Raw genomic sequence first — 21,180 nt, 5'->3', positions numbered from 1 at the left:
TAGAGTTCTTGATTTTAGCCATTCTAACTGGGGTGAGGTGGTATCTCAATGTTGTTTTGATTTGCAGTTCTTTTATGGCTAGAGAGGTTGAACATTTCTTCATGTGCCTATTGTCCATCCTTCTTTCCTCTTCAGAGAAGTTTCTCTTTAAGTCTTTAGCCCACTTATTTATTGGGCAGTTGTTTCTTTGGGGATTTGTTGGTGTGGGATTTAATTTTTTAGTTCCAGGTATATTTTAGATATGAGACCCTTGTCCCAATCCGTGGCCTTTCTATTGATCTTACTAGCTATATCCCTTGCTATACAAAAGTTCTGCAATTTCATGCAATCCTATTTGTCCAACCTTTCTTTGATTTGTTGTGTTTCTGAGTCTCTATTAAGAAAATTTCAGCCTGTCCCAAGGAGACCTAGGGTTTTTCCTATTCCATCCTGTAATGTTTTCAGTGTCTGCTTTGACTCCGAGGTCTTTTATACATTTGGAGTTGATTCTGGTTCAGGGTGATATATAAGGATCTAGCTTTAGTTTTCTACAAGTGATTAACCAATTTTGCCATCACCATTTATGAAGAGGCTGTCTTTTTTCCATTCTATTTTTTTTAGCTCCCTTATCGAAGATTAGATGGCTATATGTCTGTGGGTTCATTTCTGGGTTTTCAATTCTATTCAGTTGGTTCTGAGGTCTCTTCTTGTGCCAGTACCAAGCTGTTTTGATTACTGTGGCTTTATAGTAGAGTTTGAAATTTGGTATTGATATTCCTCCAGCACTGTTCTTTCTGTTGAGGATCGTTTTTGCTATTCGGGGTCTTTTATTGTTCCATATGAATTTTTGGATTGCCTCTTCTATTTGCTTGAAGAATGAGGTTGGAATATTGATAGGTATCGCATTGAATTTTTGATAGCCTTGGGAAGTATTGCCATTTTCATGATGTTGATCCTTCCAATCCAGGAGCATGGGAGGTTTTTCCACTCTCTAAGTTCTGTTTTGATTTTCTTTTTCAGGGTTTTAAAGTTTTCATCATAGAGATCCTTTACTTCTTTGGTTAAGTTAGTTGCTAGGTATTTTATTTTTCTGTGGGGACATTACAAATGGAGTTGCTTTCCTGATTTCAGCCATGCTTTTCTCTTTGTTGGCATACAGAAAAGCCATTGATTTTTGAGGGTGAATTTTATTTATTTTTTTTGGAGGGTGAATTTTATACCCTGCTACTTTGTCAAAGTTTTGAATCAGCTTGAGTAATTTGGGAGTGGAGTCCATGGGATTCTTTAAATACAAGATCATGTCATCTTCAAAGAGGGAGAGTTTTACTTCATCTTTCTCTATTTGGATCCCTTTTATATTTGCATCTTGTCTTATTGCTGTAGCTAGGCATTCTAATACTAAATTGAGGAGAAGTGGAGAGAGTGGACATCCTTGTCGCATTCCTGAGTTAAGAGGAAGTGGCTTTAGTTTTTCACCACTAAGTATAATGCTGGCTGTAGGTTGTCATATACAGCCTTTATCGTATTGAGCAATGTTCCCTGTATTCCTAATTTTTCCAGAACCTTCATCATAAAGATGGAGCTCACTTCCAGGTTTTTGGTGGTTAATTGGAGATAAGAGTCTCATGGCCTTCCTGCTCTGGCTGGTTTTGAAGTAGGATCTTCAGATCTCAGGCTCTTCAGTAGCTAGGATTACAAATGAGCCACCAGCATGTGGCTTCTTCTCTTTTAAAATTCATCTAGGCTGAACTTGAATCAGAATCTTTCAGCCTTAATCTCCCGAGTGTGGCTGATACTACATGCTAGTTTGGCCACATCCTGCAGATCATTGGAATTTTGCTTGAACTTTGCTCTTGTTCAGAGATAAATTACTTTATGGAGACTGTAAAAGAGATATGGCAGCCTATGGTGATTTTGGTGATTTTTTTCTTTCCTTTTAAAATATATTTTATTGTAAAGGTGATGTACAAGGAGTTACAGTTATATGACTCAGGTAATGAGAACATTTCCTTTTGAACAGTGTCACCCCTTCCCTCATTCTCCTCCCAGGTTTCCCTCTCCTAACTTTCCCCCAAAGTTGTATAGTTCATTTCCAACATAGTGTCTAGTGAATTTCACTGGTGAATTGGTTCACTTTTTGTCACACTGTTACCATGATTTCCCTTCTCCCACATCAGATAAACATATGCAAGACAAAGGGTACAGAAATCAGACAGTGACAGAAGGAATAAACCAAAGAAAAAAGGAAAGAAGAGGGAAAAAATAACCTCAAACAGTATAATAAAAATCCCCTCATGATTAATTAAACAGCAATCTAAACATTCCCACAGTGAAAATAAAGGAGGATATTCTTAGGAGAGGATCACAAGGGCTCAATAACTATGTACTTAAGATCATTTAAAATGATGCTTCTCGAAATGAACTCCAGGTATTGGTGATTTCTTTTTGTTGCTAAACATGAGATCTCTTTTCATCAGCTCAGTTGCTTTGTACATACATGGTTGGAGGCAGCTGGGGGAAAGCAGATTTCCTTAATAATATGTGTGCGCTTTTGTGCCAGGCTTTCATTTAGAATCTCCTGACTTCCTCGCACAGCTTATCAGCCACATCAGTCAGCTCACAAGCTGTGCTTTCTTGGCTAACCCTAGTTGAAAGTTGGTATTCAGTGACTCCTTGATTGGTTACTGACCTTTTAGGGAAGGAGCTTTAAAAGGCCGACATTTCTAGAAAGTTCATGAGACATTTCTAGAAAGTTCATATTTTTTCTTTTTTTGGTCGTTCCTAGGGCTTGAACTCTGGGCCTGAGAGCTGTCCCTCAGCTCTTTAGCTCAAGGCTAGCGCTCCAAGCTACAGTGCCACTTCCGGTTTTCTGGTGGTTTATTGGAGATAAGAGTTTTACGGACTTTCCTGCCCGACTGGCTTTGAACCTCGATCCTCAGATCTCAGCCTCCTGAGTAGCTAGGATTACAGCTGTGAGGCACCGGCACCTGGCTAATATATGTTTTTTATTGTAAAAATACTGTACAGAAGTTGGGCGCCAGTGGCTCACACCTATAATCCTAGCTACTCAGGAGTCTGAGATCTGAGGATCGCAGTTCAAAGCCAGCTGGGCAGGAAAGGCTGTGAGACTCTTATCCCAATAAATCACTCAGAAAACTGGAAGTGGCACTGTGGCTCAAGTGGTAGAGCGCTAGCCTTGAGCTGAAGAGCTGAGGGACAGTGCCCAGGTACAGAATTCAAGCCCCATAACCGTCAAAAAAAATACTGTATAGAGGGGTTACAGTTACATGAGTAAGGTAATGAGTTTCCTATTGAGCATTGTTACCTCCTCCTTTGTTTTTCCTCTACCATCCCTTCCCTCCTACCTCCCTAACTTCTCTCCCTGCCAAGTTGTAAAGTTCATTTTCAACATGGTGTCTTGTATATCTCATTGTTACAGTGGGTCACCCTGCCACGTTGTAAAGTTCATTTTCAACATAGTGTCTTGTATATCTCATTGTTACAGTGGGTCAGCCTGTATCCTTATTTAAGCATTTTGTTATTTCCCTTCCCCTCCTCAAATTATTTCATGACACTCATATCTCCAACTGTCTACCAAAAAGCTAGAAGTGGAGCTGTGGCTCACTCAAGTGTTAGAGCACTAGCCTTGAGCACAAAAACTCAGAGATAGCACTTAGGCCCTGAGTTCAAGTCCCAAGACTAGTATCAAAAAATCAGAAAAGAGGCATTTTCTTCTGTGTTTTTTGGGAAATTGATTATTTCTCTCTCTCTCTCTCTTTATTGGAGGTGGGTACTGGGGCTTGAATTTAGGGCCTTGCATTCCACTTAAGCTTTCTTACTCATGGCTGGTATGCTTTTAGCTATGCTTTTAGTCTGGCATTCTGCTAGTTAATTGGAAATGGTGTCTCATAGACTTTAATGCCTAAGTTAGCTTCCAGTTGTGATCTTCCAGGTCTCAGCCTCCTCTGAGTAGCTAGGATTACAGATGTGAGCTATTGACACCCAGCTGATGTTCTGCTCACTCTTTGATGGTACTGGGGTTTGAATTCAGGGCTTCTTGGTTGCTAAGCAAGTGCTCTACCACTTAAGCTATAGCCCTAGCCCAATAACTCCTTGCCCTTAGAGTCGGCTTTCTAAATTACATGTATTCACCTTAGCAGATAAGAAAAGTAAATGCAACATTATCATAAAGCTCCACCTGCAAGTATATTAAATATTATTCCTATTATTAGGTGGCCTTAATTTGTTGGTCCTCATTTTCATAATTATGTGTTTGTTTTAGTGTACACTTCCCCTGGCATTGTGCTGTTTTTGCTTTCTTAATTTCTAATAAAAATTAAGTGAAAGCAGGTATACATGCAGCCTTAGGACAGTGTACATTTTACCTTGGACTGATACATACATACAACCTGTATAGTGATTTTTTGTAACTAATTTGTGATTTACTACTGTCTTGGGAAAGGGGAAAAAGTTAGTTTATTCTTCCTGTGAAGAAGGTTAATTCACAAAGACCATGAAGATGAAGTCCAGTGTGCTTTGAAAAATCCCTTAATTCACCCTTAAACTATAATCTGTCTGGCATCTATATGTGCATAATAGCTATGCACACACTTGAACATATGTATACACGCACACGTACATACATGTACACACATTGCAGATATGTGGGTGTGCACATCTATGTATGCATTTGTGTATTTACGCATATATATGTATATATCCACACCCGTATGCAGTTATGTGGCAGTTCTTATGCACGCTGTAGTTTATGAGTCCTCGAACCAGGTTCAGGAAAGACAAGGGCTTTAAGCAAAAATCTGGGTCATCTGACTGCTTTGCTTCAGAAGTCTCTAGAGTGGGTGGTGCCTGGGGAAGTCCAACATGACCTGTTAGCCTGCAGTTTTCACACCAATTGGCTTTTTAGCACAAAGGCTTCATGTCTTTACATTTTGTGAATAGGGGAGTGGGGAATCTCATCTGTGGCAAACTCTGCCCCACACACCCTGCATGGACGCAGTACAGGTACTCAGTAAGTCTTTGATTGGTTAGAAGCTGGTCTGTTTAGATCAAGTCCACAGCCATAGTGTGTTTATAAAGGTGACCAGAAAAAAAAAAAAAACACACCAAAAACTGGCCACCTTTCTCCTGTCTTCCAAGGTGGTGTTCCTAGTGGTGATCTCTGAGCAGGCTTTCCTGTCTTAACCCCTTGTGGGACTTTCGATAAATTTTGTGAATTAAATGATGAATATTCAAATTACCACAAGGTGGCACCAGATAGTTTGAAGTGAAGGCGGACTGGGGGTGGGGGCAGCACTCAGTTGGATACATTTTCCTTTTAAGTTATATACATACCATTCAAGTCATAGTATTTAGCTAGTGTGTACGAACCTCTAGTTTTACCATCTTGCATGGAAACTTGAAAGCTTGTTTCTATTCAACTCCAAAAAAGAGTTGGATTTTGCAAATGATTGTTGGCTAGAGTGAATTGTTCCTGGTCTCTTGTGTATAACTAATAATACATTTATTTTATTTTGATTATTTAAAACACTGGCTAATGAAGAATTTTATAAGACTTCTTCCATGATTTTCTGTCTGTCATACCTCAGTCTGATTTATTTTTTCCTGATCTGGTCTGATGTGCTTTATTATTTATTCCCCCTACTTACATGTCAGCTGAGAGTCTGCTTTTCTGAGTTTCATTACTTTATCCTCAGTGCCTGCAGCAGTATTTGGCACAATATGTCCTCAAGAAATTCAAATGAGGAATAGCTTCAGAGTTTTTATTATCATTTGTCAATACCCCTTGTCTTAATAAAAAATATTAAAATTATGTAAAAGTGAGAAGCTTGAGTTGATCATCTTTAGGAATTTCACTGGAATAATTTAGGGAAGTAATCAGAACTTGCAAAGTTTTATCAATTTGCTTCTCTGATGATCACATTTCCAACTCTTAAGTAATTTAGATTAGTAATCTCCCTAACTTAGAGTGCATTTGTGATGTCCAATCAGGATACATTTATGCTATATAATTACTGAATTGCAATGTAGCAAAGGGAATCCTTGTATTATGTTAATATGCACATGATAATTTACACACCTGCACACACAAGTCAGAACACCTGTGTTGAGTCTCTGATGTCTCTTGCAAGAGTGCTATCAGTGAACTTGTACTCTGCTGGGAACACAGTATCAGACCTGGACATATATCTTGAAGGACTGAAACTCAAGAAAGCAGTCATAATTTTGAGTCTTTTAGGGCTAAAATGAAGGAAGGAATGGATTGGTATTTTCATGCATTTTTTTTTTGGTCGGTTGCAGGGCTTGAACTCTGGACCTGGGCACTGTCCCTGAGCTCTTTAGCTCAAGGTGAACACTCTACCACTTGAGCCATGGCACCACTTCCAGTTTTCTGGTGGCTAATTGGAGGCAGAGTCTCAGTGACATCCTTACTGGTTGGGCTTTGAACTGCCATCCTCAGATCTCAGACTTCTGAGTAGCTAGGATTATGGGCGTGAACCACCAGCATCGGCTATTTTCATGCATTTTTATTTTATTTTATTTTTTAAAATTTTTATTTTATTGTAAAGATGCTATGCAGAGGGGATACAGTTACGTGAGTAAGTTAATGAGTATGTTTCTTGTTGAGAATTGTTACTCCCTCCTTTGTTGTTTTTCCACTATCTCTTCCCTCCCCACCTCCTCATTCCTGATTTCATGCATTTTTAAAGATCAGGATTTTCTTTTTTTAAAATATATATTTTTATTGTAAAGATACTATACAAAGGGTTTACAGTTACATGAGTAAGGAAATGAATACACTTCCTATTAAGCATTGTTACTCCCTCCTTTTTTTCCCCCTACCATCCCTTCCCTCCCACCTCTCCCAACTTCTCTCTTCCCTACCCCCAAGCTATAAAGTTAGTTTTCAACATTGTATCTTGTACATCTCATTGTTACAATGGGTCAAACTGTATTTTTTATTTTATTTTTATTTATTTTTTATGATTTTTTTATTGTGAAAATACTGTACAGAGGTGTTACATTTACATGGGCAAGATAATGAGTACATTTCTTATCAAGCATTGTTGCCTCCTCCTTTGTTTCCCATTCCTATCCCTTCCCATCTCCTCTCCCCCCATTTCCTCCTCCTCCTTCCAAAATTGTAAAGCTTGTTTTTGGATATAATGACTTGTACATCTCATTGGGCAATGGGTCCACCTGTATCCCTATTTAAACGATTTGTTTTTTCCCTTCCCCTCCACAAATTATACCAACATCAAATACAGTGAAAGCAGGGGTTATATCATAGGGGAAGGACATACAAAGCAACAAAGAAGTCATTTTATAAATATGTTAGAAAGAATCGCATGAAAGAAAAAGCATTTGAATACTTCTCTTGAGGTTCATTTTCCAACATCAACTTATCTGACCTATTCTGCTTGACTCAGACATATACTAGTTATTGCAAATCAGGGAAACCATGAGGCCTATGTTTCTTTGGGGCTGGCTTACTTCACTTAATATTTTTTCCAAGTCTTTCCATTTCCTAACAAATCGGGCAATGTCATTCTTTCTGATGGAGGACTAGAATTCCATTGTGTATATAAATATAAATATATATCATATTTTCTGGATCCATTCATCTACTGAAGGGCATCTGGGTTGGTTCCATATCTTAGCTATGGTAAATAATGCTGCAATAAACATAGTTGTGCTGGTAGCTTTAGTATGGTCTTGTTTGTGATCATTTGGGTAAATGCCCAAAAGTGGCAGCTCTATGTGGAGTCTTTTGAGGAACTTCGATACTGCTTTTCAAAGTGGTTGAACAAGTTTACATTCCCACCAACAATGCAGTAGGGTTCTCTTTTGGCCACATCCTCTCCAGCATTTGTTATTAGATTTCTTGATTGTAGCCATTCTAACTGGGATGAGGTAGAATCTCAATGTTGTTTTGATGTGCATTTCTTTTATGGCCAGAGAAGTTGAGCATTTCTTCATGTGTCTATTGGCCATTCTTATTTCCTCTTCAGAGAAATCTCTCTTTAAGTCTTTAGCCCACTTATTTATCGACAATTGTTTCTTTGAGTATTTGTTGTTGGGGGATTTAATTTTTTGAGTTCTAAGTATATTTCGATATGAGGCTGTTATCTGTTGTATGGCTAGTGAAGATCTTCTTCCAAAAAGTGGGCTTTCTATTGATCTTGCTAGCTATGTCCTTTGCCATGCAGACTATTTGTCCAGCCTTTCTTTGATTTGATGTGTTTCTAGGTCTTTATTAAGAAAATTTTGGCGTGTGCCAGGGAGTTTCTCCTATTCCTCCTTGTAATATTTTCAGGGTGTCTGCTTTGACTCTGAGGTCTTTTATCCATTTGGAGTTGATTCTAGTGCAGGGTGATAGATAAGGATCTAGTTTTAGTTTTCTAGCACCATTTACTGAAGAGGCTGTCTTTCTTCCATTCTATTTTTTTAGCTCCCTTATCGAAGATTAGGTGGCTATATATAGGTCTATATATAAGCTATATAGGCCTGTGGGTTCATTTTTGGGTCTTCAATTCTATTCCAATGAAGACCAGGATTTTCATTAGTGGACACAATGGCAGTTGTGGGAATGAAAGTGTGGATGTGTGTGCACACAGGGGATGTGGCAATGTGAAGAGGCCACAGAGTTGTAAGCTATTTTCCTAGATTCATCCCTGGGGAGGAAGGCTCTCCTAATTCAATCCCTGAGGGCAGCAAGGCCCATTTTCCAAATCAGTTATTCATTCAGCAAGTAGCCATTGAGTGCTTCTTACGTGCCAGAAACTGCTGGTTAGTGAAGACACAGGAGGGACCTAAATAGACAATGTTTCTTCCTTGGAAAGCTGATATAATCAAGTGCCTATACGGCCACAGATACCTTGAAAAATGTGTCTTTCTGTCTGTCTGCCTGCCATATACAAAAAACACACACAGACATAGGGTGCATATAGCTGCTGTGGGATGAGAGAGACCCACACTCATAATGTTCTGTTCCCTTTCCTGGGATTCAGAGAGGCACCTCATCAAGGATTCTGGATGAGCAGACTTCAACTCATTTCTTTATGGCTTTATCACACATTGAAGCAGGAAGCCTGTGTGTGTGTGTGTGTGTGTGTGTGTGTGTGTGTGTGTGTGTGTGTGTGTGTGTGTGTGTGTGCATCAGTTTTCTCTATAGGCTCAAATCCTTAGCTACCCTTCTTGCAGAAGTGACTTTCTCAAAGCCCTGGAATGAGGTGGCTGCCCTTTCCTGAATAGTGGAAGGGTTATTAGGTTAGAGTAACTCTGAGGTAATTCTGTGGTATGTTAGAGAGCAGGCTTTGGAGAAAGAGAGTCCCCAGGGTAAATTATATTACCCAGATTCATTATTCTTCAGCCACTCTGAGTAAATTAATTTAATTTATCCAATCTGAATCAAAGTCAGACCCTTTGAGACAGGGTCTTACTAACACAGGCTGACTTTGAAGTAACTCTCCTCCTGCCTGCTTTTGAGTACTGGGTCTGTAGATGCCCACCACCAGTCTTGGCTAAAGCCTTCCTTCTTTTTTATAAAATGGGGAAAATAGCATTATTTTTGTGAGGTAGTTTTAAGAATTAACTGAGATACTGTGTGAGATTGCCTCGGATGAAAAAAAATGGTAGCTACGGTCTATCTTGTCATATCTAACCTGTCTTTCAGGAGAATAAAATAAGCTAATCAAATATTGATTGAGTACCTATGATATAACCTGGCTAGTATATTAATATGGCTATTCTGATTTGCTAACTCAGCCACAGGCAGTGGTGTAGGACAGTAGTGAAAAAATTTCTCAGTGAGAAACAAGACTGATTTAGTTTTCTGGCTTTACCAGGAGCCAGCTGGTGGCTCTCAAACAATCCAAACGTTATGCTGTTTCCATTTTTGAAAAATGAGGATAATGATATCATTCCGCCAGAGAGTAGCTGTTAAGTTTAGACAAGATCATACAATCGAAGCATTTAGCACAGTATGGGCACAGAGGACAATTATGACAGGTCCAATACTAATTGTTGTAATTATTTATTAATTAGCTTCATGTCCTTTCCCCTCTGTATGTTAGGTTGGATATAAATTAAGTTTTCCCTAGATTTCATACAAGTCCAGGCCCAGGTGGTCAAATTAAGATTGTTGATTGAAACTAGACTTCCCTTAAAGGTTGCTTGACTGATAGTTTACTATTCCTGTGAATAGTTGTAGTTCCTACTATAATGAAAGATAAATGATAATTTTTCTTTTATGTGTTTTTATTTAGTACCCGAACCCCATGGATAAAAACGTTGTGTCTGTAAATATTGTGGAGGAAAAAAAAGGTAAGTCCTCTGAATGTAACCTCATTATTTATGTGATGATTGTTAAATGATACTGACTCTGTAAAGATGTGTGCTTTTTTGTGTGTGCCATGTATGCATGTGTGTGTATGTGTGTATAGGTGCATGCCTTATGTGCATATGGTCCTCGGTATGATTGTGTATGCATGCATATATGTGTCTTAGTATATCTTAAAGCAGTGCTCTTGTCACTTTCTACATTAATAGATGATGACAAGATTGTACTACACTGAATTTCAACCAGGTAGTATTTTAGGAACTGAATATGTGCCAGGCACTCACTTTTTTTTAACCTATTTTATCTTGGGAATATTTGAGATATGTTTTATGATTATTCCTATTTAATGAATGAAGAAATTGAGCACAGAGAGACTAAATAACTTGCCCAAGGTCAGATAGCAATACCCCATCATAAAGTTTGATTGATTCTAGATGGAATGGGACAATACAATGATTAGACTATGCAATTATGACTGAATTTTGGCAAATTATGGCTCATGCTGCCTATTTTGTCAATAAAGTTTTATTGGACTACAGCCACACCCATCCATTTATTGTCTATGGCTGCATCCTCCTGTTACAGCAAAGCTGAAAATTGGCATTGGAGGCCTTATGGACCACAAAAACTAAATTATTTATCATCTGGCTTCTTTCAGGAACCATTTACAAATCCCTGGGTGTGGTTGTCTCCACTGTTCTTTGCAACCCTATTCCCAGTGGACACATTGTCACGGTCACTGTTGGACCTGGATGAGCGATCAGTGCTCGTAATCAATGTTTAAACCCATGCAGACAACCAGGTCCCTGACCAACATGCTTTTCTGCCTCCTTAGTATTTGAAGGTGCTGTGATTTGTGGCTGATAAACATAAAGCTGTCTCGGTTGTGAATGTATTTTCTGTACTTTGGTGACTAAAAGGTATTACAAAAAGAATCTTTTTCATTTAGCTACACTTAGAGTTGGAGGAACTTGTTATTTGACACGAGACAAATTTGATTTCAAGTCCTGATTTTGTTACTAGTTATGCACTATTTGGAGGCCGTTGTTTTTTTTTTAATCTTCCAAATGGGAATATCGTAAGCTGGTGCTGGTGGCTCACGACTGTGATCTTCACTATTCAGGAAGCTGAGATCTGAGGATTGAAGTTTAAGGTCATCCCAGGCAGGAAAGTCTGTGAGACTCTTGTCTCTAATTAACCAGCAAAAGATTGGAAGTGCAGCTTTGGCTCAAGTGGTAGAGCACCAGCCTTGAGTAAAGAAGCTGAAGGCTAACACTCAGGTCCTGAGTTCAAGTCCTATTACTGGCACACGCACATTTTCCCCCTTACCCCCCAGATGACCGAAGGATCTTGTTTTCAGGTTGCTGTGAAGATGGAATAGAAAACAATAGGAATGTTAGTTATAATTTCTTTCATTGTCAGGGGCATCTTTGCCTCTGAGAGTAGCTAATGTGTATGTGCTGCAAACATTGTATCAGATGGCCAAAGGGACTTCCAATGCATGGAGAGTTTCTGGTGCCCTCATCAGCTACCCATGTTTGCAACAGAAGTTGGGATTGACATAGTCAGAGCTTTGAGAAATGTGATAGTAGTGTGATGAGTAAATGAGGGTACTTCACAGTTTATCTGTTTCTAGACTTCTGCCTCTTTTTCTTAACTAACATTAATTTGTGTTCATTTACTTTGCCTGCTTCAAATTAAGAAACCTCTGCCCAGAACAGAATGCTTCTGATCACTCCTCTATGCGAGAGGAATATGTTTAATATAATTAGAGGCGCACATTTTGTAAGTCAGAAATCTATGCTTGGTGGTATAGAAGATACAGAATCAGTCCGTCCAGTTATTGCTCACACACTGTCTGTTGGGGTCGAGCAAAAGGCTCATTAGCTACTGTCATTGGACATTGGTATTGACCTGACATTGATATTAAACAACTTGACTTTCACATGTACATTCTGAGTTGCTATTTTCCTCCTATTCTTTGATCACAGATCAGGAATATGTAATCTGGCCCAGACGAAGTGGTCAGGAAAACTGAGTTTTGAAAAAGTTCAACATTTTCTCTAGGAATTCTACATATAGACTTCCATGCCCTACATCTTGTATATACATATTTTCTAATTTGGGGAGGGGAAGGGAAATAACAAAATGCTGAAACAGGGATACAGGTTGACCCACTGTAACAATGAGATGTATAGACACTATGTTGAAAACGAACTTTACAATTTGCGGGGTGGGGATGGGGGAGTTAGAGAGGTGGGAGGGAAGGGATAGTAGGGGAAAAACAAAGGAGGAGGTAACAATGCTCGATAGGAAATGTACTCATTACCTTACTCATGTAATTGTAACTCCTCTGTACACAAATTTTACAAGAAAAAACATAAAATAATTAAAAAAAGAAAAATGGAGCTTGGTTTAAAGACAACAGTACATTTTGTTAAGTAATTTTTTTTGTAAGTATAAAATTTTCTTTTTCTAGATGAATCAACAGGAATCATCTATAGAAAGAGAATTGCAATCTGTCGGAACGTGGTTCCAGAAATTTTAAGGAAGGTAAATTCGGTTCAAAATCTAACCACAGTGGATGCAGTATGGGTAGTTTCCTGATGTAAAGGTGTGTTGGGGTCCACTACCCCACCACATTGTTGCTCCTTAGAGAAGGAAATGCTTCCATAACCAATCAGCTTTAGCAGATGCTATGGAAATATGATGTTTAAGTCTGTCTCCTCTGAAGGGTCTTGATGGAGGTAGCTATGGTTTATGATTATTTTGAGGACACTGTCTGCATTATATATGAAGTGACTATCATTTCTAGTGTGTTCATGGTTAGAAATGACTGTGATAAGACAGATTAGAAGTTGGAAGATATTTATCTCATTTTTGATAAGGAAGTGAAAGCTTTGCTTTTTAATTTACTGTGAGAAACAATAGTTATTTGAGACTGTAATATTTGTAGTGCTCTATGGTAGTCTTTCTGTGTGTGTTTCTGTAAAATGTTATCATCATAGATAAAATTCCACGATAGTCAATTGATTTCTCTCTTTGATACCCTTAAGCACTCTGGTGATTCTTGGTTGGAAAAAGGTGAGTGGAAATCTTTATCTAAATACATTCTTTGAGCCCTAATGGATTGTTGACTGGGCTCTTTTTTGAATCATTAGGAAGAGGAGATCTCATGATAGGTACTTTCAGAAATGTCTGGGATGGTTGTGTCAACCCAGAAGAGATTCTGCATGGTTACATAGGACTCAGCTTGGTGCCTGCTGCTTAGCTTGCAGATCAGATTGTGTGCAGTACATAGGCAGCTTTCATCACTTTCTAATCATGGGTTAAAAGACTCTGTCACATTCGTACTGGAAAGAAGGCTAATATAGCAATGCAAATGAACTTTCTTTTATTTTTCAATAAAATGTGCTACATAGTAGGAGCAAATTATTACTGGCATTTTCCACAGAGTTCATACTCTTCCTTTGCCCTATATACTCACTTGAATCTATTATTAAAAGGCATTCAACTTTGTCTTGTATCTCAATTCTTAAATAATTTAAGGATATAGCTCTGACTTGTACAATTCTGCCTTTGTAGTTTTCCATGTCGTCTTCATCTAGGAGAGCACACACTTTGAGGCATTGCACAGAGTTTAAAATGAAGTTATTTCACCTGCTAGCTTCTTGCTCATGGTCCTGTAAGTGGGCTCGATTAGAATCTATCAATTTAAGGAGGCCACAGCCAGCCCTAGAGGAGATGTGAAGGAGGACGGCTGATAATTTGCTTACTATTTAGCACTTAGGGAAATCAGGCCAGGGACAGCACAAGAACATAAATCCTGAGTCATCTGCATGTCCTCTCCAGCTCTTAGTAAGGTTATGGTAGGTTTGATTATCAAGGACTCAAGGCCATCTGTATATCAGTATTGCTTGTCTTCTTTATTACCCAAGCCTGGACACAGTTCTAGACACAGCTCCTTTTATAACAAGCTTTTCCTGCATTGAAAAAGTCATTCTCCTTCTGTTGGACAGGTGAGCATTTTAAAGGTACCTAGTATCCAGTTAGAAGAGGAATCATGGCTCAATCTTCAGGAGAGAAACATGGCTATCCGGAGTCACTGCCTTACGTGGACCCAGTATGCATCCATGAAAGAAGAGTCTGTCTTCCGGGAAAGCATGGAAAATCCAAATTGGTAAGATCCCATATGTGTGTGTGTGTGTGTGTGTGTGTGTGTGTGTGTGACACACATATAGATCCTATTTACTTGAAATGTCTAAAATAGGCAGATCCACAGAACAGAAAGTAGATTAGTGGCTGCCGTGGGCAACACTAATGGATGAGTGGGGATCTACCCAGATGACCTGGGGAAAGAGTCCCATCTCCTATTACCTTCAACTGTTTGTTAAAGTTTCATTGTAAGTTCTGGGGTGGCTCAGCTCAGAAATGCTTGCCTAGTATGCTGAGACCCTGGGTTCCATCTCTAGAAACACACACACACACACACACACACACACACACACACACACACACACACACACACACACACACACACACACACACATTTCCACATAGGATTTTGAGGGGCAGACAGGAATATATTGCCCTCCAATGTGTTAATATGTTAATTTGCCTTCATTAATAACATATAAGTATACGTTGCCCTACATCATGGCTAGCACTTACATTAGTATGCTTTTCTAACTTTTGCCAGCATGATAGATTAGAAATTATTAATTATTTGGGAGATTTAAAAAAATGTTATCAGAAGTGGCACTGTGGCTCAAGTGGTAGAGCGCTAGCCTTGAGCTGAAGAGTTGAAAGATAGCCCCCAGGTCCAGAGTTCAAGCCCCATGACCAAAAAAAGAAAAAACAACAAAAAACCCAACAACAACAAAAAACCCCAGAAAAGACAAAAACAAAATGTTACCAGACACTAGTGGCTCACATTTTCAATCCTAGGTACTTGAGAGGTTGAGGTCTCAATGACTGTGTTTTGAAGCCAGGCAGAAAAGACTGTGAGATTCTATCTCTAATTATCCATAGAAAAGTTATGGTAGGGCTGGGAATGTGGCTTGGTGGTAGAGTGCTTGCTTAGCGTGCATGAACTTCTGGGCTTGATTCTTCAGTACCACATACACAGAAAAAGCCAGAGGTGGTGCTGAGGCTCAAGTGGTAGAGTGCTACCCTTGAGCAAAAGAAGCTCAGGGACAGTGCCCAGGCCCTGAGTTCAAGCCCTAAGACTGGCAGAAAAAGAAAAAGAAAAACTAGGCTAGAGATGTGGCTCGAGTGCCCATCCTTGAGTTCAAACCCTGGTACTAGCAAAACAATTTTGCTTTTGAGACAAGGCCTCACTATGTTCCCTAGGCTCGTCTCCAACTGCGGGCTCAAGTGATAGTCCTGTCCCAACTTTCTGATAGTACAGGCATGTGTCGTCATACCCAGCTCTTGAAAGTACATTTTCAAACAAAAGTAAACTACCACAATTACGGTTGATAGTAATTATTGAGCTGTCATTTCAGAGGATAATTTACTATTTTCTTTGTTATTGTTCTATGTGGCTTCAAGTTTTTATTATGCACCTATCATTTTAATGGAAATGGTAAAGTTTTCAAGAGCACATTAACTAAAACTCCCAAAGCTCAAAGTTATCCTTAAGCACCACTTTCTCCAATCATAGGAATGTCATGATACTCATAGGTACTCCAGCCTTCCACTGGATGGATGAGAATGCCAGATCTTAGCATCAGGACTGGGTTTACAGAAGCACTGAGCAATTACTTTGCTTTTGAAGTCACAGAGAACATGGATGGTTAGGAATAAGTACACAGGCTGTGACCAGAGAACAGAGATCTTTTGTTTGCAATAATAGTGAAACAATGGAATTGTCTGATTTTATGCCAAATAGATCTCTATCTACTTTATATTTTAGTATGAAATTTAGCAAGGAATTTTGGCTATTGGCCAGTTCAAAAGCTAACCTGAACTTTTCATCTGTTATAATAACTATCTCTGATAGTTACTATATTTTCCAGGGAAAATGTCCTTCAGGGAACTCTTTCACTTAGTTCATTTCATAAACATTATTTTAAAAAGTAATTTTGATGTTGGAAAAAATGATAGTGTGCCTCATAAAAATGTTAACCAATTATGGAAAAAAAGACAATTCCTCACCTAGGGTGGTACGTGTTTACATAGTAGTCTTGGTTCATTCCTAATTGACACTTAGGTTGTTTCTGAACTTTTGGCTGTGACAATGCTATAATGACTGTCCCTGTTTTTTTTTCTCACTTATTTGTGTGTGTGTGTGTGTGTGTGTGTGTGTGTGTGTGTGTGTGTGTGTGTGTGTGTGTATGCGTACATGTGCTCATGTGTGTGTGTGCACGAGCTAGTACTAGGGTTTGAACCAAATCCTTAAACTGCCACTTTGCCTTTTTACTCAAGGGTGGCACTTTATCACTTGATTCACAACTTTAGTTCTGGCTTTTTGCTGGTTAGTTGGAGATGAGTCTCTTGGATTGTCTGCCTGGGCTAGGCAGGATCCTCAGACCTCAGTCTTCTGAGTAGCTAGATTACAGGTATAAGCTACTAGTGCCAGCTTCAGCTGCCTTTTAAGGTAGGTTGAACAAGTGAAATTTCTGTTTAGAGATTATATGCTTTTTTTGTTGTGTTTTTGGTGCTGGTTGTGGGACTTGAACTCAGGGCCTAGGTGCTGTTCCTAAACTTCTTTTGCTCAAGGCTAGGTCTCTACCACTTGAGCCCTAGCTCTACTTCTGGATTTTTGGTGGCTAATTGGTGATAAGAGTCTCCTGCCTGCCTGGCTTTGAACCACAATCCTCAGATTTCAGCTTCCTGAGTAGCTAGGATTACAGGTGTGAGGCCACCAATGCCCAGCTTATTTATTTTTATTTTTAATGGCTAATGCCAGTATTTATTGGTACCTACTATATCAAGGTCAAAGCTAGATCTTTCCAGTGCAGCTTTTCAGTCCTAGATTAAAAAGTGGTATACCTATTGAACCCAGTTATGAACCTAGGGAGACACCTTGGGGTGGCTGCATCGTGAGCTAAGGAGTGAAGTAGGAATCTGGAAATCTATAAAGGATGCTGAGATTTTATAGTAAGACCTTGTCTCAAAACAAATTTGCATGGTTTTTAAATATTCAAATCTACAATATGCATTTGTTTTCCTATAGAAAGAGTATTTGTAATCATTTCCCTTTCCTGAGAAGCATGCTCCATGCATTTGCTCTGTACACAGTCCTTGGGATCATGAGACCAGGAACCTTCAATGTTAGTTTCAGAATGAGATTTAAGCACTGGAGAGAATTATTCAGGGGTGAACATAGGCATTTGGCATGGACAGAATTCTCTCATATCTTGGTTCTTAAAATTACTGTACTACATGTCTTTAATCCTAGTTACTCAGGAGGCTGAGATCAATGGTTCAAAACCAGCCCAGGCAAGAAAGTACCTGAGACTCTCATCTTCAATAAACTACTCACAACAGATAATGTGATGTCAGGAAAATGAACCCTTAGATATGTATTTTAATGTCTTTTTCTTTCATGCATGTGTTTCTAACGCATTTATAAGATTATCTCTTTGTTGCTTTGTATGTCCCCACAGTATAACCCCTGCTTTCACTATATTTGATGTCAGTATAACTTGTGGAGGAGATGGGGAAAAACCAGTTGTTTAAGGATACAGGTGGACCTGTTGCAACAATGAGAAGTACAAGTTGTCATGTCCAAAATGAGCTTTACAACGTCGGTGCGGGGGGGGGGGGGGGAGAAGGGGGGGAAGGAGAAGGATTGGGATTGGGGGGGGAGAGGGGAGGCTGGGAAGGGATGTGAAGGGTAAACAAAGGAGGAGGCTGCAATGCTTGGTAAGAAATGTATGCATTATCCTGCCCATGTAATTGTAACCCCTCTGTACAGTATGTTCACAAATAAAATAAAATTAAATTTAAAAAAACAAAAAAACAACAACAAAAAAATAAACTACTCACAAAAAGCCAGAAGCTCAGGGACAGTGCTCAGGGCCAGAGTCAAGCCCCAGGAACAAAGAAAACAAATAAATAAACAAACAAATAAATAACTGTAGTTGTAGGGCCAAGGTCATCAAAAGGATGCTTTATATTTATTATTAATTAATGAATTACCTCATTTTTGATGCTGGAGATGAACTATTGCTAGATGAGTGAGTGGTCTACCACTGAGCCTAGATAGGAGTGCTTTGATCAACAGTCTGAGAGCCTAGAGTCAGAGCACCCAGGCTATTGCTCTTGCTTTGCAAGCGAATCTTTATCTGATTAAGATCAAAAATGAAAATAAAATTTCAAAAATAAAATTAAAGTGAACTCTTGTGGAAATATGCTTTACTTATGACATAGAGCAGGGCACAAGTATTTACTTTGGAAAATAGAGAATTGACTGTTTTAGGTTTGTTTAGGAGAAAAGAATGGAAAATCATGTTTTCTGTATTCTGAGTTAGGCTTATTAATTTCTTAATTTATATATGCCCTCTGAAATATATTTATCTATTTATTAGTTTAGAATTTCTCTTTATACTTCCTTTGTTTTAATAGCATTTTATTATACTTGGAGCTTAATTTTAAGTTATACTATGAATAAAACTTCATCTGACTTGAGTTTATTACTTGGTATTTTACCAAAACAGCATAATCCTTAAAGATAGACAAGCAGGGCACTGGTGCCTCATGCCTGTAATCTTAGCTATTCAGGAGTCTGAAGTCTGAGGATCTGATTCACAGCAAGCTCATTCAAGAAAGTCCATGAAACTCTCCAGTTAACTAACAAAAAAGTGGAGCTGTGGCTCAAGTGGTAGAGCACCAACCTTGAGCAGAAAAGCTATGGGACAATGCTAGGCTCTTGACTTCAGACAATAGTTCTGGCACACCCACACACCCACATACCCACCCCCCCCACATACACAATAATGATCATATTCTTGTCAAAGGGATCAACTATCCTTTCACTATAACCAAACATTATTATGGCAAGTGATTAGTTTAATAACTTCATTATTTATGTTATTATTGAAATTACTCATATAGATATTACTGATTCTACTAAATCAGTATATCATTTTTTGTGATGTTTGAGTTTTAAACTTGTGGGTTAAAACATTCCAAGTTTCTCACAAAGCTACTAGCACAACTATGTTTATTGCAGCATTATTTACCATAGCTAAGATATGGAACCAACCCAGATGCCCCTCAGTAGATGAATGGATCAAGAAAATGTGGTATATATACACAATGGAATTCTATGCCTCCATCAGAAAGAATGACATTGCCCCCATTTGTTAGGAAATGGAAAGTCTTGGAGAAAATTATATTAAGTGAAGTAAGCCAGGCCCAAAGAAACATAGGTTCCACTGTTTCCTGCAATAACTAGTGTATGTCTAGGACAAGCAGAAAAGGTCAAAAGCTATGTGCATATGACCAGATAAGGTGATGTTAAGTGAAATGAACCCCAAGATAGGGACACAAGTGGTTTTTCTTTCTTGCTATTATTTTTAACGTATTTATAATGTACTATGTGATTTTTTTTGTTTCTTTTGTATGTTTTTCCCCCATGGTATAGCCCCTGTCTTTCACTGTATTTGATTCTAGTGCCCTGCATCTTGTGTATACATTTCTCTAATTTGGGGAGGGGAAGGGAAATAACAAAATGCTGAAATAAGGATACAGGTTAACCCATTGTAACAATGAGATGTACAAGACACTATGTTGAAAATGAATTTTACAACTGGGGGGGGGGGAATTGAGGAGGTGGGGAGGGAAGGAATGGTAGAGGAAAAACAGAGGAGGAGGTAACAATGCTCAATAGGAAATGTACTCGTGACCTTACTCATGTAACTGTAACCCCTCTGTACAATATTTTTACAATAAAAAACATAAAGAAATCCTAGGTTTCTCGAAAGCAGCTGATAAATCACAGGTATTATAATCCATGTATTTGTTGGGGGGGGCAGATAATTGTTGAGCTTTGCTCTTTGTGTATCCATCTTTAACCCCCCCCCCCCCCCCCCCCCCCCCCCGTTTTGAAATCTTGTTTTTTTCTTTTTGTTCACCCCTAGGAGCAAACTTAGCATTTAGGTAGCTTCTTTGTGTTAGGCTTTTGATTGACCTCCAAAGTTGCTTTTGTGATCATTCTCTTGTTCTGGTAACTTTACTCAGGAACTGTTTTCAAACCTCAGTCCTGGTGCTCAAGGATGTAGTTATCTATAGCCTGAGTACATGTGTACTATTGTCTTTATCTCAAAACACAATTCCCTGTCCTCACACTGTACCCAGAGGGTGATCAGTTAGCAGAATACATCATCAGTGATGACAGTCGGAGCCAATGGCTTTTCTGTGAAGATTTGACCCCTGGCCCTCCCATTTGCCCTCTGATACTCAGCCATCTTTCTGGCTCCTCACTGCTGCTTTCTGACTTTTGGAGATTGTGTGTGCCATGGTCTCCCCAGGATCTGGCATGGGGTGTGGCTCACAGTGGATGCTCCATGGCTGTGTGTTAGGTGATGAATCCTCACAGAATACAGACAGTGCTTCTGCACCAAGATGAGGATGAGTAGGGAAGGGAAAAAGAACAGAAGGCAAGGGAAACTTGGATAGGCTAAGATTTTGTAGGAAATGCCATCTGGAAGGACTCCTGAGGCAGGGCTGTGGAGTCCGCTCTTCTAAGTGCTTCTTGAGACTCACATGCTCTTTGACTATAGGAAAAGTTGGCTTGTGCTCTGTCAAATAGTGATGTAAAGATGTTTTTTCCCCCAGTACTGAGGCTTGAACTCAGTGGTTGATTTGTATCCCTTAGCTCTTTCTGCTTA

General features: G+C 39.0%; 1 protein-coding gene across 1 annotated transcript in view; it reads left to right on the top strand.

Annotated features, from left to right (window-relative positions):
• Prelid2 (PRELI domain containing 2) overlaps nucleotides 1-21,180 on the top strand; it is a 103,230-nt gene that overhangs the window by 13,224 nt on the left and 68,826 nt on the right. Inside the window, exons 2-4 of the mRNA XM_042692117.1 lie at nucleotides 10,266-10,323; nucleotides 12,819-12,892; nucleotides 14,359-14,519. Coding sequence (XP_042548051.1) covers nucleotides 10,266-10,323; nucleotides 12,819-12,892; nucleotides 14,359-14,519 — 293 coding nt within the window. The remainder of the gene's footprint in view (nucleotides 1-10,265; nucleotides 10,324-12,818; nucleotides 12,893-14,358; nucleotides 14,520-21,180) is intronic.

Source organism: Dipodomys spectabilis, unplaced genomic scaffold (assembly GCF_019054845.1).
Source record: "Dipodomys spectabilis isolate Male_0828 unplaced genomic scaffold, ASM1905484v1 ptg000147l, whole genome shotgun sequence".
Lineage (NCBI taxonomy): Eukaryota > Metazoa > Chordata > Mammalia > Rodentia > Heteromyidae > Dipodomys > Dipodomys spectabilis.
The sequence above is the reverse complement of the archived record's forward strand: the minus strand, read 5'-3'. Positions and strand labels throughout refer to the sequence as shown.